Below are 21695 nucleotides of genomic sequence, written 5' to 3'. Positions count from 1 at the left end.
TTTTTTTTTTTTTTTTTTTTTTTTTTTGCAGAGGTAATTAAAATAAATGAGGATAGAGTATTTATTACAGTGAGAAAAATAACTGTTCTGTCATGACTGAACGTACAAAAGGAATGTGCATTTCAACTTTCCAGGTATTTGAATGTTAAATTGTATGTATATATATGCAGTAAGTTATATTGGAAAGTTTTAGTCCCAAAGGCAAATCCTTTGGCATGTTGAACACATCAAACTGTTATGTGTTTTCTGTCTCAAACTGCTTTGCAGAGGGGATGAGTAACAGCAGTAGCAACAACAATAATAATGCAGGATAGGAAACTGTTACAAATCATAGCATACCACCATACTTCCCGTCCCCCAAATTATTCCAATTAACCAATCAAATCCCAGAGTGCTCTTACATTTTAGGCAACTCTATCCCAAGGTTACAGAGGCAGAGAAGCTGAGTAATATGCCCAAGGTAACTTTGTTAATTCAAAGTCAGGCAGAATACAGGGTAGATTTGCACCTTACAGACTAATTAAATCATAGTTGTACAGCATGAGCTCATTGTTTCAGCTGGGACAGAGTTTGCAGATATGCTGGCTCTTAGCTGCTTAGACGATGCCTCTCTCTTGGCATACTACTCTAGGAGAAAACTGAGGTACTTGGCAGCGAGAACCAGGGTTCCCCTGAGTACTGTGCAGGGTGAGGCTGTTGGCAAAATAGGAAAGCATTAGGCTGTAGAGCAGGAGTGTGCAATTATTTCAACTGGCAGGCCATTTAACGAGTCTTGGTGAGCTGTTGACGGCTGCAGATATGAAATCTTTCAGAAGATATCATTTTAACAAATTATAGATAAAAAAAATCACATACTAAAAATTAAACATCTGCTATAATATTTTTATTTAAAAAGTATTTTTTGTCCCAGCTTGTTTTTTGAATAGTATATATACAGGCAATTGCATAATAGCTCAAAATAAAGTCTTAGTCTTCTATATTGTGTGTGTGTTGAGGGGGGAGTTTCAGGGCACATGTAGGGGCACATGCACGTGTCTTTGGGGGTGCTCCCTGGGTGCTAGTTCCCAGGAGCCAGCTGGGGGTGAGGAGGGGTGGGGGAGGGGATGGGGTGCAAGTGGCAGAGCTCACTTGCGCGGTGTGGTACAGGTGCAGTCCACAGCTGCCCTCACAGCGCTCTGCATAGAGCCAAGCCCTGCCCGTTCCTATCTGCGCCTGCCGATGGCCCTGGCCCTAGCCCCAGCCCTGGCCAGTGTGCGCAGCTTCTTGGTGGGGCTGAGCCTTGTGAGGCTGCAGCCACCCAGGTACTGCTTGACTCCTCCTACCTCCAGCAGCATCTCCTCCTCTTGACCCTGCTGCGCCAGTCCAGGCTGGGGGGAAGCGGCAGTTGGGTGGCTCCTGCCCAAGTATGCGGGGCTCCAGCTTCTGGTTGTCTTGCACATGCTCAGCCACCCACAGGTCACATTAACCAGGGTCAGTGGGTATGGGTGGGAACACGGTGCAGGCTGCCCCGGGTGGAGCTCGGCCCCATGCAGAGTGCTGCAGGTCAGATCCAGTCAATTGGCGGGTACCTCCCGTGGGCCAGATCCAGTCAGTTGGTGGGCTGGATCCGGCCCTTGGGCCGTATTTTGCCCACCCCTGCTGTAAAGAGTATCCTCCAGACTGATCAGAAAGGTACCAAATTGCATATTCTACCAACCTCATCTCTCACTTACCATCAAACTTTTTTGTGTTCTTTCTTTTTCCCAGTAACATTTGAACGCTTCTGTTTTTGATCAGGCTCGCATGTATATCATTTGAAGCATTCAGAGTTTAGGGTACCTATTTGACCCAGCAGCTTTCAGCAATTAAAATAATAAACTGATGAGTCTGTCCCAGGCCTGTATGATAAAAGGGGTAAAGGACTGGCTCCTCTTTACCATTCACAAGTTTATGATTTAACATTTTTAATAGCCTGGCTGTGAAAGAAATCTGTTCTCTGCTGGTAACCAGAAATGTTTTGAGTTAGAAGAGACTAGTTGCTATCACCATCTTAACCTCCCTTCCTTACCAGGTTTCTCCTCTTTGATACTGTGCTTTATAGTGCCTTGTCAAAGACATTCAGAACAGTCTCCCTTCCTAGGTCTGTTCCTATACTGCTCATAAATCACTGTGAAAGATGGCATTTACCGCATCCTTCGTAGTATTGCTTGTCTTTTGGGACCTCCTTCTTGGTAGTCCTTCGTGGTAGACCCAAGCACTGTTGTGGCTGTCTGTACCTATAAGACCATTCTGCTTCAGAGCTGCACTTAGGAGAAAATGCATCAGGTGAAGAAGAGCAGAAAACTGGGGATGTGGGAAGGAGAGGATGAAGGACCTACCTCTCAGCAAAGTTTTGGTAAATAATGTCATGGGGTTTTGTTACTTGGATCTTGCCCTTTCAAGCAAAACCTGTTATCTGCACAGATAAGCGTGCTAGGAAGGAATGTATGTATGCAGAAGCAGTAATGGGGAAAATAAATTAACAGAGTCCATTTGGTGATGCTTTATCCTGCCTTATTTGTGTTTTGCTTGCTAATTCAGCCCTTCACACATCCTTCTTTGCAGTTCATGTGAATTATTAATACACAAGAATCTTATTAAGTTTCTTCTGTTGATCTCTCCTCCCATGTAAGCATCTGTGTGTTTGAATTTAAAGCATTGAAATTCCTATGCTGTTAGCAAGCACACCAAGGGAATTAATACATCTATTTATGTGCGTTTACTTTAACGGTAGTTCAGAAAAACAAAGCAGGAAAAAAAATCCCTAGCACTTTGTAGTATCTCTAAGCAGCTCTCATGTAAAGGTTAATCCTCTTCAGTATTGAAACCTTTACAATCAATCTTTGATTGCTCATGTCTCAGAAGCCTTTTAAAATTTTACTTTGCTCATAAAGAAAGCTGAATCACTGAATAAATATTGTTAATGTTCTCAAAACACGAATGTCAAGGCTAATGGATGGGTAACATTCATGCACTTAATATCCCTCACTTGTAAGCAGGAATAATTGCAGCTTTCAGAATAGTTTGACGTGAAGGATGGGCCCTTTTAAGACCTTGGATTGGAATGGAAGACAAATTGGCAGGGAGCAGTTGGTAATTAAGTAGCATTCAGTAACATGAGCTACTATGGCTCAATAATGCTGAAGGCCCGAAGAACAGGAAACAAGCTGAGTATCAGGAAGCAATAAAGTTTGTGCTCACCACATCTCCTGCTGAGAGGCTTCTCAAGAAAAGTCATGTTCTTCTGTTGGAGACCTGGGGGACTCTAACAAAAGTCAGGTTATGCTGTCTGATTGTTCCAGGCTTTGACTTGCATCTAAACAGGCTAGGGGATAGTGGTTAACACATGCAGCTTGAATGACAATTACATCAAATTAGTTTGGATTGTCCCAGGAAAAAAAAGTGTTCGTAGTTTCATAGTTGGTAGGGTTGGAAGGGACCTGAGCAGATCATCAAGTCTGCCCCCCTGCCATGGCAGGAAAGAGTACTGGGCTCAAACGACCCCAGCAAGGTGTTCATCTAGCCTCCTCTTAAAGACCCCCAGGGTAGGAGCCAGCACCACTTTTCTTGGAAGTTGGTTCCAGATCCTAGCCGCCCTGACCGTGAAGTAGCGCCTCCTGATATCTAGCCTAAATCTACCCTCTGCCAGCTTGTGACCGTTATTCCTAGTCACTCCTGGTAGTGCTCGGGGGAACAGGGACTCCCCCAATGCCTGCTGGTCCCCTCTGACTAGTTTGTAACAGGCCACTAGATCCCCCCTCAGCCTTCTCTTGTGGAGGCTGAACAGGTTCAGGTCCCTTAGCCTCTCCTCATAGGGCCTGCCCTGCTGCCCCCTGATCATGCAAGTGGCCCTCCTCTGGACCCTCTCCATGTTGTCCACATCCCTCTTGAAGTGCGGCGCCCAGAACTGGACGCAGTACTCCAGCTGCAGCCTGACCAGTGCCGCATAGAGGGGGAGGATCACCTCCTTGGCCCTGCTTGAGATGCATCTGTGGATGTATGACTGGGTGCAGTTGGCCTTCCTGACTGCATCCCCACACTGCTGGTCCATGTTCATCTTGGCATCAACGATGACTCCAAGATCCTTTTTTGCCTCTGCACTGACAAGAAGGGAGTTCCCCAGCCTGTAGGTATGGTGCTGGTTCTTCCCCCCCAGGTGCATCACCTTGCACTTGTTGGTGTTGAAACCCATCCCGTTCTCATCCGCCCACCCCTGTAACCTGTCCAGGTCCAATTGCAGCCTATTCCTCCCTTCTAGCATACCCACATCCCCCCACATCTTAGTGTCATCAGCAAATTTGAACAGGGTGCTTTTTACCCCCTCGTCCAAGTCACTGATGAAGATGTTGAACAGTGCAGGCCCAAGAACCGAGCCCTGCGGGACCCCGCTGACCCATCTACCACCACTCTCTGGGTGCAGCCCTCCAGCTAGTTAGGGAGCCATTTGACTATGTAGGTGTCGACACCACAGTCCCCCAGTTTTTTAATGAGAATGGGGTGAGAGACAGTCTCGAAGGCCTTCCTGAAGTCCAGAAAGACTATGTCCACTGCTACCCCTGCATCTAAGGATTTTGTTATCTCAGTACATTGAACATACTTAAAGTGGAATAGTGGTTTTATACTCTGTAGGATCTGAGTGAAAGTGGAAACCCAACATCAGATTTTAGCCTTGCTGTTTCTTCCAGTAGATGACTGGATCCTTCTTATCCAGGGTTGTCATTTGCTTATATTCCCGAGATTTTTTTTCCCCATGTTCCAAACCAAATCAGCCAAATCAATTCCAAATCTGTGAGTCAGTCCAGAACCATAAGTGGCCCTACTGCTGGCAAACATCCTCCACTCCCATCTGGGGCTTCAGATGTTCTCAAATCGTTTGGCGGGCATCCTACGTGCAAGCCCAAGCCCAGAGGCTTGGGGTTCAGATGCCCCTGAGTTTCGCTTGCCCTCAGCCATATGGCTGCAGGCGCAAGCTAAGGAGGAGTCTCCCATTTCCATAAGGTGGGCTTAAAGCCAAGATCTCCACACTCCAACAGCTAAGTGGGAGGTTAACTATACGTTACCTTGGTGGGTACTATTCCTGTGCCAGGAGAGCAGTCATCCCCAGGCACAACTAAGAAAACTGCCTTGGTGGTCACAGTGTTCCCCTGCCAGGCAAGCAAAGGCACTCACTACACATGATCTGTGCCAAAAGGCCTGAGAAGCTTGCCTTCCAGAGATGATAAAGTAATGGCCAGTGTTGCACTTTGTAGGATTGGAAACATAAAGCAGAGATGTCCCTTTTCAACCCAATTTCTGGCCCAGAAAGTGTGCTTTCTTATCACTCCTGGACAGCTATTTTAGAGAGAAATAGAACTATTGCTCAGTCTCACTTTTGCGCTCACTGTTGTCCTTAGCAATAATCTCCTTTCCTTAGTGCTTTAGTACTGCTCAGAAATGTCTTTTACCTTGTTAGTATATTGTGCTTAAGGAAATTGTTCTTTTGGGCCTGGTCTTCTCTTATCAGTTTGGCTCCTATTAACTGTAATAGCAGCCCTGTGTATGCTGGAAGAGAGCTGAACATGTGTCTATACCTATTACACCATAGGTGACTTTTTAGCTTGCTTAAAGCATAATTGGCTTTTTGTTAGTGAACCAATAGTTTTGAACTGTGTTCCAAAATGCTTTTTAAAGTCGGTACCAATAGGGCTTTCCAGTTTCCCCTAATGAACTCCTTTTAAGCTGTATGAGTTGAAGCCGGTAGTAATGTGCTTGCAAAGAGGTTTAGTAGTGAAAATGAACACTGAACAGATTTCAGATATTCTAATTAGAGCTCTGGGTGATGTTAGAATTAAGTACAGATTGGTGAGAGAGAACTTTTGAAGACTTCAGTAGCTTTTTGTCTCTCTTTTGCTTCTGATGAATCTATTTAGAGCACAGAGAAGAGAGATATTTCCCCTCTATATAAGCTTTTCTAAGAAGTTTGGTAAGGGCCTTGCTACATATTACGTTTTGAGTGTTTTATATTTAGGTTGTAGTAAGCATGAAGATGACTTCAGGTTTTCTGAGCAGTTGCATGTTGATGCTTACTATGATCCAAATATAGATTGTCGTACCTCACTGGAGTTTCAAATCAACTTTGATGCAAGCCCAGGACTCAGACTGAAAATTACCTGTCTTACCTCTGGGATTACAGTGCGGCAGATTCAAGGCTCCAGTGTCGTAGAGGGCCTGGGAGTAATGCCAGCACCATCAAGGAGCCTGTCTCCACCCCTGCAATGTACTGGAGCCTTGAACTGGCTCCAGGCCCTGATGCGGTGGGGGTGGGCCCTAACAAACAACTGCTTGTCAGGCCCCCAGCCTCCAATTTGCACCAGAGTCTCCTTATTGTATTATCTGTGTGGAGCAGTCCAACATTAGTTCAGTGTGTGTTAGTAATATGATCTGGAGATGCTCCTCACTGGAAGAGACCTAACTTTAGTATGCTATGATGTCACTTAGTATGCGCTTCACTGCTTGAATGCTTGGGCACTAACGTTGTAAATTCAGTTAACACGTGCTAAATGTAACGTGTAAGAAGGTCCTAAGACTTAAAATTCTTTTCCAAACTAAGCTACTAATGAAAAAACTTTTTCTTTTTTCAGTCTCCTTTGCATTCCTGCTCTTGACATAACACAGTTCATTACAGTTATGGTTACATATGTTGGCCTTGAAATACTGTTTTGTCAGACTGACTGTGAAATACCTAGCCATACATGATGATGCAACATTACTTTTCAACTTGAACTGCATCCATAGCTAGCATTGTCTAGATTTCAGACCAAGAAGTATTGTAAAGAAGTAAACAATAACAAAAAAACTTAATGCCAGAACAGCTTAATTCTGAGATGGGCTGAAGTTTTTCTACTTGCAAGTAATTATGAAATACATGTACAGTTACTCAATCAAAATTTCAACCAGGGTCAGCAGACAGGGCACCTTCTCGCTCATTAATTGTTCTCTTAGAAGCTCTGGTCTGTTGCACCACTAAAATACAGTGAGGGCAAATGATAGCAGGATAATAAGGTGTGGGGCAACCTATCTCCAGCCTTTGCATCACTACTCTGTAGCTCAGAATTGGAACTGAGGACTGTGGTACCTTCTCTGCTACAGGATGCATCTTTGTTACAGTCTTAGGTAAAATTACATAAGTGTTAGTTTTCTACTTCCCCTCCACTTGGGCTAGGGACAGAAATTAGACATAAACCAGTGTAAGTGATCAAAACCAGTTCAGATCTATAACACAGAAGTTCATTGCACATAAATTGCTTTCAAAATGGCCAGTTTAAGTTAAACCAGGATGGATGTAGTATCAGACTTAACTGATTTAGGTTAAAATGTTTTATTGAACTTCTGTCCCAAATCCCCTCCAGATTCAAGTTAACTCACAGCCCCCCAGTATCCCAGGATGCTTTGCACCTCCCCTGCAGTTCCCCCCTTTCCCTCCTCCCCCCGGGGTGGGCCGGCTAGCCTTGGTTCAAACTGTCTGTTCCAGCAGAGCAGGGAGGCATGCTCTTGCACTGCCCCCTGCCTCCCACCAGCTTCTGGCCTGTGCCACTTCAGGCATGTGGCTGCATTTCCAGAATCAAAAGTGAATGTCTGTTTACTTGTTTATCAGTTCAATCTGCACAGTTTAGATTAACCTGTGAAGACTGAATCAATTCAGCTTTGGGCTTTTTGACTGTCTATACTTAGCCTTGGTGTTAGTTGCATCAGCTAGTTTAGTTCAAATGATACTGATTGAAGAACTAACAGGATCATATGCTGTAGCAAACTGTCCTGTATTAATATAAGGAGAAATATAACTAATGTCTCCCTTTTCAATTTTGTTGTCTTCAGTGAAGACCGCAGCTCTTCTTTCAAGTTCATTCCCTCCAGGTTCCTCCTTAGCATGGTAGATGATTCTTGCAGTGACCATGTTGGGTCTCCTGCAGACTGCCATACAGACTGTGGTTCAAATGCTTATTGCAGATTATCAGTGCCTGGGAAGCTTCCCATGCTCATTTGGAAACATGCTGTGGTGTGACTGGAAGGCTGTTCCATTTCTCTTAACCAGGATTTTGTGTGGAGGTTCTAAAACTGGCCCAGCATCTGGGAGATGGGAAGTTGCCTTCAGGTGATTGCATGCATATGGTACAAAGCAAAGCAGATAGCCTGGGTTCCAGGACAGTGGCCTGATGAACAACACTGTCTTAGCAGTATTGATGGATTGATGTATTCAGTCACTTTATAGGAAGGTGCAAGTGCCACCTGCAAAAGTGCTTGTGGTATCCAGGTCCTTTAATTTCTTTGCAGTTCTGTTGCTTATGTTAGTCTGATCTCTGTGTTCAAAGTATGCATGAAATGAAGTAGCTAATGTTTTCTGAAGGATTCCCTCCCTACCTCTTCTGTGACTGTTTTCAGATGCCCACATAGAGCTTCCTGTGATTTTTGTGTGCGAGGGCAGGACTTGGCCTTTCCCTTTATCAGAGTAAATGCCAAGCCCTGTAGGAATCCAGCTGGCCCAAACTTTGGTACAATATAACAGTTCTAATGTTGCGGGGCTTTTAACCTTCATTTATCTCAGGAAAAACTTGATTTTGAGTGTAGGCATGTGAAGAAAAAATGCACAGCAACCAATCCTGCAGTTCTTGATGGGGACAAAACTCCCACTTGCTCAAATCCAATTGTTTGCCCATGGAAAGACCACAGATTTAGCAGCTGTGCTCACTATGTGCAAGCGCCAAATGCACTTTGTTTCTGCAGCTTTTCATTCACAGCCTAATTTTAGCTTTGGGTGAGGCTGGAAGTTGAAGTTCTCAGCAAAGCTTTTTTCTATTAGCACTCTCCCAAAATATTCCCCAGCCTGTGTGCACATTTGCTTATTATCTCCTTTTTCCTCTCCTTTTTTGCTTTTTACAGCTTCTGACATGAAGAAAGATATCGACACCTTAATAGCACAGGAAAGAGCTGAGATCATCGCCAAGTATGAAAAGGTACTAATCTGTCAACCAGCCACAATGCTGCTTAAGAGCTTACCCATCTGGGGGAAGCAGGAGTGCCTGATACAGTAAAAGGGGATGTCTTCTTTCAGACATTAGCCAGTAATATTACACTACACCACCCACCATTTTCTGGCTTCTGCCCAAAGAACTGAAGAATACAGGCAACATTTGAGGGTGTATAATTAGCTCATGATGAAGGTTTTGCAGATGGGCTGAGGCAACTCTATTTGGTCGTTTCAAATATAGTTTCCACTATCTCTACCTGAACAAGGCAAAACCAAAGAACTTTCATTATCAGTTTCCTTCTCACTTGGTACTGGGTTTCCATTTTTCCCCATGTTATTCAGACCTTCTCCCTCTGAGGTTTTGAGGCTGTCACCATTTGACTTGGACTACCAGTTCTGTGACTAGGAGACCTGACAGTGTCAGCAGAGGGACTGAATGGGCTTGGAGACCGAACAAATAATAAGACTTGTGCTCTTCAGCACTGTATCCCCTTGCAGAGGAGAATGGGTTACACTTTGTCATAGCCCTAATTATGTGCATGCATTCATGGCTGAGGCACATGGGCCAGCCAGTACAAAGGGAGACCTGCTGGCTGAGGCCTGTATTTTATGCCAGAGTCCTTGCTCTCATACCTTTCCTATAAGTGTTAAGAACTAGTGCATTCATGCTTTGAGGAACTTGCACTGTTGGCATCATTTCAGGGGTGACTCTTGTCATCTTTTGCTTTGCAGGGAAGGCAGGAAGGAGCTCAGATTGACCCATGGGAAGATGCTGACTTCACCCTGTATAAGGTCACGGACAGATTTGGATTTCTCCAGTAAGTTACTCGCTCGTCTTCTTCCAGCTGCCCTTGGTGGTGTGTTGATGTAGGTTGTTGACCTGACAGTGACTTCAACACCTTTGTTGGCTGTTTGATTAGTCCCACATGTATAAAGTGAAATGGATGTGTTGTCTGCTTGTGTTTGAACACATGGAAGCTTTCTGAGGTGGAAATTTTCCACCATTCAAGGATTCTCCCAAATTGCTATGAATAAACAGTCTTCCTTGAAAAGATTTCAGATGGTCAGGAGGGAGAATCTGACAGTAGGCCAACAGTTTAGAAAATCTATGGCGGCAGCCATTATGTTCTCAGAAGAATTTGAGAGAGAAACTATTTCTTGTTGGCCAAGGCTAGAGTCAGAGACTGCCTGTCTCAGCACTCATCTGGCTTTGTTCACAGTCAAGAACAGAGCACTGCCTCAGTACAAGAATGTGCATCTTGTGTTTCTGGGACTTGGAGCATCATGCACTTGCACCTTGGCATGCAGGGGGAAGTAGAAGCAGAGGAAACAACTCTTTTGGGGCCTCTTATTTCTTTTCTAAGCAGTTCAGCTGGTCACGAATTGGAATGCCTTTCCTGGGGAGAAAACACCCATGTTTTGATGCTCGCTTTTGTGCCATATTTCAACAAAGTCAGTATATATTATGGAATGGGAAGTCCAGGAATTTGAGTCCTCTTCTTGCAACTGTTTTGATCAAAGCTAATCCCTTTCGTGTTCCCATATGAAAGCATTCTGGTTTAAACTAAATTGAGATCCCTTGGCTTAGTTAAAAAATCAGACTGCATCTTCCCAAATTCTGCAGTGCAGCATGGGAGCTGTAGTTCAGGTGTCTCCTGCTCAGATTCCTTTCTGTGGGCTGGGATCACTAGCCGGACTCCCATGATGTGGCATGGGACACCCCATGACTCACTGCTTTTGGCTCATTTGGAGCATGGAGGATAATACATCAGGGAGGTATAATACAAATGAGGAACTCCAGCACAGAGACAACGAAGGAATGAATAAGGTACCGTGACACTTCCAAGTAGATGCAGTTAACCGTAGCATCAAACTGTAGTGTTTTGATTAGGAGCAAGGCTGACCTCAAAGTGAAATACTTTTTGTTTCCAATTTTCCTAACAGAACATCAGGTATGTCCTGCAAGTGGGAGTTTTCCCTTGGAAACAGCATTTACCATTGAAGATAGGGTGGTAGAAGATTTGTTTACGTGTTCTACTAAAAAGCCACTTCTGACCCTAAACTTTCAACAAACAATTGATTTTCCTTTCAGGCAGGCCATCTCTGTAAAGCAGTGAATTTTTGCTTCAACACTTGATCAATGCATGTTTCCACTATGCACCGTGTAGTGCTTCAAACGTTTTTTGCCTGTAGCTTCAATCACAAATTCTTACCGTTTCAGTGAACAAGAGCTGCCGATCCGCAGTGCGGTGGAAGAGAAGGTAAGAACGGGAAGAGTTTTACTGCCTGTTGAGATCAGACCTTGTAAAACACAGTGCTGAACAGGGAGGTGATGGGGCCTGCTGTTTAACAGCAAGTAAAGACCTTAGGCATGGCACATGAGCACAATTTTCTTCAAATAAATAAAAACCAGCTTCATCTTGGCTGTGGCTGTGAGGTTAATGGAGTAACTCCTTACCATAAAGTCATCTGAGGAAATCTGCTCACCGAGGAGCAGCTCTCAAAGTGTTGCATGCTGGGGCAAGCCAACCACCACATGCTAGGGAAGTGGTGAAAACTCCTAGTGGTGTTAGCTCACTTTGGAGCAGGGAAAATGGAGAGCTGAGGTACTCTACTAGGTTTCTGTCCTGTGGTAAGTATTGAGCCCCCAGCTAAGTTCACTGGTTGCAAGTCCTGAGATGTAGCTAGTTATTCAGTACTAATGGAATAAAAACTGCGATGAGAGGAGGTCAGAATCAGATTCTGCCCTGAGTTGTGGGACCAGTCTTTTGAACATTAAGGAAGCTGAGCAGGGCGTGATGTTGATACATTAATCTTAAACCTTGTGCATTGGTACAGCTGCCAGTAGATCACAGCCCCCTTTCTGATATTCAAGTCACGGTTAGATGGCTCTGTCTCAGCAGAAGAGAACTATTCTGTTAGGGGAGGTTTCTCTGCAGGTTCAAGGAAGCCCAAAATTAGTTCAGAAAAATAAATTGATTCAGTTTTTACTAAGCCTTTAGTTTCAGGATCTCAGAGTGTAAGAGTTCATAACTGCACTGTGGTTTGGTGGGGAGGTGAATCTAGAACTTACCTCTGAGTGAAAATCCTTGTGACATGCTTAGATTGTGAGTGATAGGGTGCAAACAGGCTTCCTGTCAGCTCAACTAGTAAAGTTTACTTCCTTACCACCACAAGGGACCCGCTTGCTTTGCAGTAACATGACTGTCCAGTTTCCAGATCAGAACCCTAACTGGGACTAAACCTTCTCTAGCAGCTGTCTGCCATCTGGTAGATGCAGTGTGGAGCAGCTTGTGGTTGGGTGTGCACTGTAACATCTGTGACTGTCAAGGAATGCTCCTTTTGCAAGAAGGGTCTGTGTATCCAGCCTGGGCATTTCATTCCTTACTTTGGGAAGAGGCTGTTTACCTCTGCAAGCGCTTCTCATTATTTCCTGTCACTGCTACAAAAGGTGTGTGTATGAAACTGAATGTGAGATGATGTTATCACACGGTTTAGTTTAATGAGACTGAAAAGTCCTTCTTCTGTAATATTGTTTGGGTTGAACTGATTTTTTTCCAGCACAAACTGCAGGAGATAGAGCGAGTGGACAAATGGCTAAAAATGCTGAAGAAATGGACCAAATATAGAAGCAGCGACAAGGTATGGAGGGGAAAAGATAATAAAACTTGTAATTTGTAATACCGTTGGGGAGTGGGGAATGGTGATGTAGCTCAGTTTGGAAAAAATGGCTTGCAAATTCTACCTTTAAAAGTTGAGTATGGTCTTGGAATGGCAGGTGAGGAGAGACTGGTTATGGGATAAGATCATCTTTTAAAAGAGTCCTTGAAATTCTGCCTTTCAAAATTATGCCCCTGTGCCCATTTTTAAAAAAAAAAAAAAAAAAATCATGCCTACCTGGATTCTTGTGCATGAAAAAATGGTTACTGCATACACCAGGCTAACTTCCTTGTGCGTGCATAATCTAGGAACCCCTATGAAAATTTGGCTAACAATGACCCACTTAGCGCTTTTCTGTAAAAATGTTTTCTTGAGAGAGAAGTATGGGTGGGAGGGGGAGTATTTTTATTTGTCTAGTTTAGACCTGTAGTATTGTGTATCTTCTTTCTGATTTGGCTGTCTAAACCCATTTAAATCGCTATCGTAAAGCTGCTGTGTGAGTGTCACTAATATGCCAAAATAGAGGAGTTAAAATAAAGAACAGCAAGGCAAGTTCCAGTTATTTTAATAGACCATTAGATATTCACAGCACAAGCCCCAAAATATTTACTCAGCTCCTAGATCATTGGTAAGATAGGACAGAAGCATAAAACTAAAGTTGCACTGATGGCATGGTAAGGCAAAGGGTATAGCTTGGGTGTGATTTCCAAAACCCCGGGGACCTGGGTGCTGTGGGTGGGTGGGCCACAAAGTTCTCATTTCTTTCTTATAAGGGTAGGAATGATCCCTCTGTCTTGTCTTATGAATATATTTTGCACTGCTTTCCTCTCCCCCTTGTATTTTGTCCTGCTAAAACATGGTGGCTTCACTGGTATCTGTGGATGCCAAGTGAAGTGATTTATAAATTCTTTGCAATGAGGTGCAATGTACATGCGAAAAATGAATTACTGTTACACTTTGGCTCAATATTAGATTTTGTATACAGATTCATAGATGCTAGGGTCAGAAGGGACCTCAACAGATCATCGAGTCTGACCCCCTACCTAGGCAGGAGAGAGTGCTGGGGTCAGCCAGATGCCTATCCAGCCTTCTCTTAAAGACCCCCAAGGTAGGGGAGAGCACCACCTCCCTTGGAAGCCCACTCCAAATTTTGGCCACCTTTACCATGAAAAAGTTTTTCCTAATATCTGACCTAAACCTGTTCTCTGTCAGTTTGTGACCATTATTCCTTGTTACCCCAGGAGGCAATAAAAAATGCTGTGATGCTAATACATAGGGATTTAGTATTTCCCATCTTTTACAGTACAAGAACTAGGGAATGTACAATGAACTTATTAGAAACCAGGTTTAAAAATAAAGATCTTTTTCAGACAATGTATATTTGACTTATGGAACTCATTAGCACAAACTGGTGGAAGCTGATAATTTAACCAGGTTCAAAAGGGATGGGATAAATTCATACCGGATAGGTCCATCGGTGAGTATTACAACATAGTGAAGGGTGCAACTACAAATGAGAAGTTCTAGGCCTCTGGATGCTGGAAGAGGGGCAGGGGACAGATCAGCTAGGATAAGCCCTGCAGAAATACTTTTCCCTTCAGCATCCACTTTCTGCCTCTATAAGAAGCAGGAACCTGGCCTAGGTGGGTCTTTGGTCTGACCCAGTGTGTTCTCATCATTTCCAATATTATTCCAAATGGATTTTCAGATCGGAAGGTACACTTGCTTATGTGTGGCTAGCTCCATATATGATGTCAGCGATGGCTGTTCTGAGGAAGAGCTAGCATCTTGCTGCTGCTTCCTAGCCAGAAGTCGAGACCAAAATATGTATTCTTTCTGTTCACATGTAATTCCAGTTGGCATCAGCCTTTATATTCATTAACATAGGACAGGGAGTCTTGTCTAGTAGTTGGGGGCCAGGACTGGAAGCCAAGAATCTGTGCTTTTCAGATGAACGTTGAAATTGTTAGTTCTGCCAACAGCTTACTCCATACTTGGGCCTAGCTTTTAACCTGCTGTGCTTCAATTTTTCTGATCTCAGTACTCCCATACGCATCTCTTGGGAATACTGAGGCTCCATTAACATCTCTAACATTCCTTCGTCACCCCAAGTGTGTTTAAAAAGGTGAAGCGGGAATTTTGTTCATTTAAAAATCCCCCAAACCTTTTAATTCTCATAGCACTTCCCATGCACTAGTTGGATCAAGGGGATGGCACGGTGCCACAGAAGAAATAGACGTGGGTGAAGTTGTTGAACATCCATCCCAGCTAGCAGTGTCTGACAGTCCCTTTACTTATGACAAAGAAAGGGATGGCAAACTAACAATGAATGACACGATCAAATATGTTCACAACAAAATAACCACAAAAAGATTCAGTTTTCTGCATCTGTTCAGCTTCCAACTTTCTTAGATATGGGAGTATTGGATTGTGGGTGTTTTTGACTCTCCTAGTGAAAAAGATACTAAAAGAAACTATGTAATTGTTTCTTTTTGAGCGATCTTGTTCAACAGAATGAGGAAGGGTATTTTTTCTAGCCTTTATTGAGAAACATTGGAGACTTGAGCCTGCTTTAAGAGCAAGCATGATTGGGACCATCTGTGCAGAACAAAAGTGGATGGGGGAAGTGTGAGAAGTATCAGAACAGACTCCCTCATGCTAGCATCACCGATTCAAAGTGTTTTTTATAGATGCCCTAATTATGGAGGAATCAGTGGTGCAAATGCATGAAGAATCTTAATGTTTTGTTGAAGAAACAAAAAGGATGCATGATTACTATGTAGTCTTGCAAAAAAAAAAAAAAAGGCACCACCTTCTCCTCCCGCCTTCCCCTTCCCAAACCATTTGGTAGAAATTGGGGTGCTCATTATATACTAGAAATATGGGTCTTTGCAAGTTTGGAAATTTGGTGGCAAAGGAGTGTTGGCAGATTTAATTGCTGCAGCAATGGGAGCCCTGGCAATTAAAACTGCCACTGCTCCCCCTGCCAAAAAAAATTCTGGATCCTGGCTGGATGACATGGCCCCATACATCGGATCAAGCCAGTGTGTTGGGTCAGGCCATGACTGGACCCGGTGCATGGCCCTAGATCCTGAGCTTGGGGTGGGTGCACAGTTTCCATCCAGTACACGGGGTTGGTAGCAAGCTTTGCTCTTTACCTGGTGTGATTACAATATGCGGGGCCACGTATCCTCTCAACAGCGATGCATTGCTGTTTTCTTTCCCCCATTTACCCTGGGCTAACATAGGCTGCATGACCAAGTGCATCAACACATCCCAACTATGCTCCCTGTAGTCACGATGCACGGGGATCCATATCCTCTTTAATCCCAACAAACCCATGTAGCTAACCACAGCTTTTAACATTCACTAATAAAGTTTTAAAATCTATTCTGGGACATGTTATACGTGAGAAAATAGAATAATATTTTCCTTGGAACTACAAATTGATGTAGATTTTAGTATGAATGGGGCTGAAGACGCCCACTGGATTTTTATTGTCTTCCTGTCTAATTTACTATTCTTTCAGTTATTCTCTATTTCTCAGTAGCTTTGACAGGGAGAAGTGCAGGAGCCCTGCCATGTTCTCTAACTCAAATTGGTATTAACAGGATAGTTTTTCATATTCCAAAAGGACTAGGTAAATTTCTTTAGCATGAGATGCTGACACCACAAAAGAAAGTGTTCATCAGATGGGCTGTCTCACCTCTGTTAGCTAACTTGAGCTGACATGGCAATGAAGGCAAGGTAATTTGCACTTTAACTTGCATTAGCCAAGTACCTTTAGAACAGGGATCAGCAACCTATGGCTCACAGGCTGGATCTAGCTCACTGAACCATTGGATCCAGTCACAGAGCTGAGGTTTCATCAGTATTTGGTGACAGGGTCTTCAGTGGCATTCAGTAGCAGGGCCTTCGCCCATACCATGCTATGCCATGATGTAGCTGGACAGCCAAGACCTTTCCTCTGCTGCATCATAGCCAGGTCATTGGGAGAAATGGTGGTGACAGTGATTGGGTCCTAACATTGGCCTGTCTTGGACCCAAACTGAACCATTTCAGCCCGCTACTGGAAAACTTCACCGACTGCTACTTTAAAGGCTCAAATTCAAATTGCTAGCCTGAGTTAAATCCTAATCTACTTTGCCTTTATTGTTGTTTTAAATCAAGTTAACTCAGATTTGCCAAGGGGAATTAAGAACACATTCTTTTTTGCAATATACACGTCCTTTGGAGAGTTTTGTGTGTGTGTATATATGCATATATATGTATGTATGTACATAAAAACTATTATCCCACCTGGGATTTTGCCCTTGTAAATGCTTTGGCATGTGGCTTAGTTCACATCTACAAATCTGCATAAAAATCCATCTAATTTAAAGCTGCACTGACAGGTTAAATGAACTCATTTCTACGATGCTTCTTAAGTCAAATGGAAAAAAAAAATCCCAGAGCACACTGAAAATGTTTCTGCCTGAAGTTTGAGGCCTTGTTTTTAGTGGTTGTGTGCTCTGTGCTCTTGGATAATCAGGGCTTTATTTAAAAGTCTAAATTTGGACACCAGCAATCACTACTTCTGAAAATGTAGGTCTCCATGGGTAAATAAAAGCCTAGTGAGAAGAAGGACTTGAACTGTATGAAGTGCAGTCTTTGGGATGGTGTTGGCAACTGAAATGGACCAGGAAGGCTCACGTGTGGCATAATGTGAGGAAAGGATCACTTGTTGAAATTAAAGGAAAGGAAGTGTAATATTTGTAACTAAGGAAGTTAAGTCTGTGCACTTCCATCTCTCACTTCAGATTGTAAGTGAAGTGCGTGCAGAGCTCATGAGGGATGGTTTCCTCTGTACAGTGTACACAGTTAACCAGCACCTCTTGGCTGTATTTTCTGAGGAACTGGTAGTTTCTTTGGCAACGAATGGTCTTTTGGTTTAGGCTTTGGGATTTGGGACTTCTAGCTTTAATGTTCACGCTCTGTGGTTCTGGGAAACCGCTGTGCAGTTGACTGTGTGGTTTTGATTAGATTACTGCATTGGCAGCATCAGCAAAGGTCAAACCATATTCTCACTTAACTCTCAACCAAATATTTTGTGTAAGGCAAAGTAGAAAAACAGGAATCTCGGCCCTTACTCAGTTTCTTAAACAAGTTTTGAGCTCGGTTTTAATAACTTCCAACGTGAACAATATACAGTTACTTAATGGGTTTACAGTGCGTCTGTGTGCCTGGGCAGATAGTGGCAAAGGGAGTCAAAAGTGACTACCTTCTAAGGATCAGTTTTGAGGGTTTGTTGCTTTCTGGCTGAAAAGCAGAGAGTGCTCTTGTAACAATAAATAAAGTAATTCCTTATAGTGAACCGTACGCGTTCACAACTCTCCTGTACAAAGGAGGCATTGTCCGAGTGCTAAAGATCTTGCCTCCTGCTTTCAATTAAATCAATAGGAATAGTGCTGGGTCTAAAGTGCAAAGAGTGACCAGGTGAAGAAAGATTATGTTGGATGACATGGAAATTTACAGGGTCTGGATCTCATTCCCATTCAGGTCTAGCGATGGATTTTTGCTCATTTCCTGGGATTTCCATGGGCTCTTACATGGGGAAGCCTTGATTTTGCAATGTCAGAAAAGCCGACAGTTATGAAGCATAACCAGTACAAAATTACAGGGAATGAAAAGTAAGCTCTCAGTTCTGCTTTTTGAAGTAGTGCAAGTTCTTCATCTGCATATTTCCTCTGTCCCAGTAACAGTCACTCATAAAACAATACTGGACTGCTTTTTCAGATGCAAGCTGCTAAGACCCTACTGCACAGAAGGACTGAATGTCCTCATGCAGTTCAGATGGTGGATTTAGAAGTTGTGCAGATTTTCTCTCTGTTGGAATCCATAGGTTCATGTTATCAGTGGATATGTTGAGGGTGGTTTGAATGCTGAGTTTAGGAAAGCACACACAAGCTATTTCCTGTGTAGGGAGTGTGATGAGGCCTTGCCTTGCAGTCATTGTCAATGGAATTCAACCTTTTTGCCCTGTGCACCAGATCAGGCCAGCGGGCCCGTTCCAGTGTGCAGAGCAGGTGTGGCAGGGCCTGATCTGGGCATGTGGAGGGGAGTGGGGGGTGGCCTGGCCCTGATCCAGTCGTGTGAGGGGAGGAGGCATGGCCCAGCCCCAGCCTAGCTGTGCAGAGCTCAAGGGGCATGGCCCAGCCCTGATCTGGCTGCAAAGGGGAGGGGGCACGGCCTGGCCTCAGTCTGGCCATGAGGGACTTGGAAATTTGGCATTGGGGATGGGTGGCAATATTAATTGCCAAATTTCCCTGTCTGTGAGGAGCCCCATGGGCCAAATCAGGGTTGAGCACCCCTGCCTTATATCATAGCAGCTCTTTGCCTTAACGTTTCACTAACAAGCTGCAACCTGTGTTGTTTTGAGTTATCACAGTGTCATATAGGGTCTTCATAAAGTCCTCGTGCACTTTTAAACTTTAATAACTTAGGTTGTAGGTATGATAGAAACAATCTGTAAACAACATTTAAAAGCAAATTTATTTAAGTTTTAGGGCAGCTAGAGTACACAATGCTAGACTTCAACATAGCCACCATCCATCATGATACAGTGCTCAATCCGATCTTCCAATTCCTTGAAAATATTTCCCAGTTGCTCTTGAGTTAGTGCACTAATTGCATTGGTGATACTGGCCCTAAGTTCCACCAAAGAAAGTGGTTTGACAATAAACTACACTTTTAACATGTCCCCATAAAATGAAGTCCAGCAGCAACAGGTCAGGTGAATGAGGTTGCCAAGCAATTTGTCCACCTCTGCCTATACACTTCTCTGGGAAAACATCATTTAGGAACTGTCTTACATTCAGAGCGTAGTGGCATGGAGTTCCATCTTATTTAAGAACAAATTTGGTATTCCTTATGAAGTCTAGTATTGTGTACTCCAGTTGTCCTAAAAATATAATAAATTTGCTTTTAAATGCCGTTTACAGATTGTTTCTATCATACCTACAACCTAAGTTATTAAAGTTTAAAAGTGCACAAGGACTTTATGAAAACCCTGTATTAACAGAGAATGGAATAGCTTGTTATGGAAACTTCCCATGGGAAAGGCACCCTTGTCTTTGAAATGAAAAGAGAGCCCTGTCATGATGAGGGACATCTGTGAAGAAGAAGTCTGAGAGAGATTTATGCAAATTGTTTCTGATAGTGCCTGCTGCTCCATCATTGTATCCAAGACTGTGTGGTCCCAGTGGGTTCCCACCTGTTCAGGGCTAAAGGAGACCACACACAGAAGAAACAGCGGTGTATAATCTAGTACAGCAGCAGCCATGCTCTCCCTGAGTGCCACTCCAGTTCCCTTCCCCAGCTCAAGCTGTTGCTTGGCTTTCTGCTTCCTGCCCTGTGCTCTTTGCCCAAGCCATGCCACTTGCATCAGCCATGCTGCAGGTTGGCCACACTTGAGCTAGTGTTAGTTGAGTTGAGAATCCCCTCTGCTGTCTGCATATGTTTCTCTTTTGCTTAATTCCTTTGCTGGATTCTCTGCTATGTTTTCCATTTGACTACACAAGTAAGACCCTCCTTTATTTAGTGAAGAAACTCTGGGTAAAGAACCAGTCTTTCCCTGCTTAAAGGAGGGAGCACGGGCAAAGAACAAGCGACTTGCAGAGAAATAGCAACTTTAAGCATGAAAATGAGAGAGAGAGACTGTTTATTATTATTTTTGGCGTTTTAAACATTTATTATACAAAACATTAGAAACAAATGGTGAAAGGGCAAAGGTAAGTGGCCTTCCCAGGGGCTGAGCTTGGGACAGTCATCAGTGACAAAAAAACACTATGTCACTGGAGACTGAAACTCTCTCCCCTATGTCCCTCATGGGGTTACACTTGTAGGACCAGCTGTCCAGCCTCCACCTCACAGAGGGCTCCCTGATCTGGTAACAGCCAAGACTTCCTCACCAGAAAAAGTCTAGACCATTGGTAGATGAGTCACTGAACTCTGGGGCTCTTCTAAGTTAGTCCTGGTTAAAATAAAGAAGCCCTTTCTTCTTTGATATTAAATGCAGGTGTTTTCAGCACAGGGCAGGATGCTTCACCCAGGAACTATCTAGCTGTAGCTCCTCACAAGCACCAGCTCTTCTCAATAAAAGGTTTCCTCTTTCAGAGTTCCTTTGGGTGTCTGCCTGCTTCCCTTGGCTTTTTCAGCTTTGCTTTGCATTGAATGGTTCCCAGTGGGTTCTTAAATAACTGATCTCCATGCACCTGGATATCTTTAATCCCTTTCTGTAGCTTGCATCTATCTCCTAATGAGCACTAGTGTGGGATTCTGCTAATGAAAAGCGCCTTAAAGTAAAGTAACAGTTTAGACAAAACTACAGGTTCACTTTAAGGCTCTGGGCCAAGCCTGGGACTTGTGTTCAGCTGCCGCCACAGGAGGCTGAGCTTTAGGCCTGCCATATACCTGGATTTGTACCAGTAGAGCAGTTCCTATTAGAGACACGTGTGTCTTACTAAAATAATTCCATCCCTAGCATGGATGCAGTTATGGCAATCTAATGGTACTTTTTTCGTTTAGTTTATTTACTTTCCGAACAGAAATAGCTGTACTTATACTGAGATAGCAAGGCCCACACTAGAGGGACTATATCACTTTACCTGCAAAGAATGTGTCTTACACCACAAAAAAGTGGATGTTAATTCAGGTTGTTTAACCCAAGTGATCTAACTCAGGGTAGTGTTGCAGTGAAGAGCTGAGATCTGGGTTTTCACTCAAGCCTCTCCTCTAAGGTTCAAATTGTGATGGTAATTGGGGTTAAACCCCAGATTTCCTTGTCTTCACTATCCCAAACTGGAGTCACAAATGCTTCTTAGCCAACCCCAGTGAAGAACATGTTTTCTTCTTGCAGTGACCTCTTCCCTTAGCTCTTCCCATAGTTAAAGTGATATATCTGGAATAGAGACAATACTATTCAGTTGCCTGAGACTACCTCAGGTTAGCGGAATAGCTAGGCCCTGACCTTCAT

General features: G+C 43.6%; 1 protein-coding gene across 3 annotated transcripts in view; it reads left to right on the top strand.

Annotated features, from left to right (window-relative positions):
* Window positions 1-21695, top strand: part of LOC109299229 (USP6 N-terminal-like protein) — a 261923-nt gene that overhangs the window by 193831 nt on the left and 46397 nt on the right. For all 3 annotated transcript variants that reach the window (XM_019519819.1, XM_019519817.1, XM_019519818.1), the window contains 4 exons: window positions 8935-9008; window positions 9755-9840; window positions 11244-11283; window positions 12584-12664. In XM_019519819.1, the coding sequence (XP_019375364.1) occupies window positions 8943-9008; window positions 9755-9840; window positions 11244-11283; window positions 12584-12664 (273 nt within the window). In that variant the 5' untranslated portion in view covers window positions 8935-8942. The remainder of the gene's footprint in view (window positions 1-8934; window positions 9009-9754; window positions 9841-11243; window positions 11284-12583; window positions 12665-21695) is intronic.

This window comes from Gavialis gangeticus, unplaced genomic scaffold (assembly GCF_001723915.1).
Source record: "Gavialis gangeticus isolate Ggan-Ray unplaced genomic scaffold, GavGan_comp1, whole genome shotgun sequence".
In the NCBI taxonomy this organism is placed as follows: Eukaryota; Metazoa; Chordata; order Crocodylia; family Gavialidae; genus Gavialis; species Gavialis gangeticus.
This window is presented reverse-complemented; position numbering and strand designations above follow the sequence as displayed.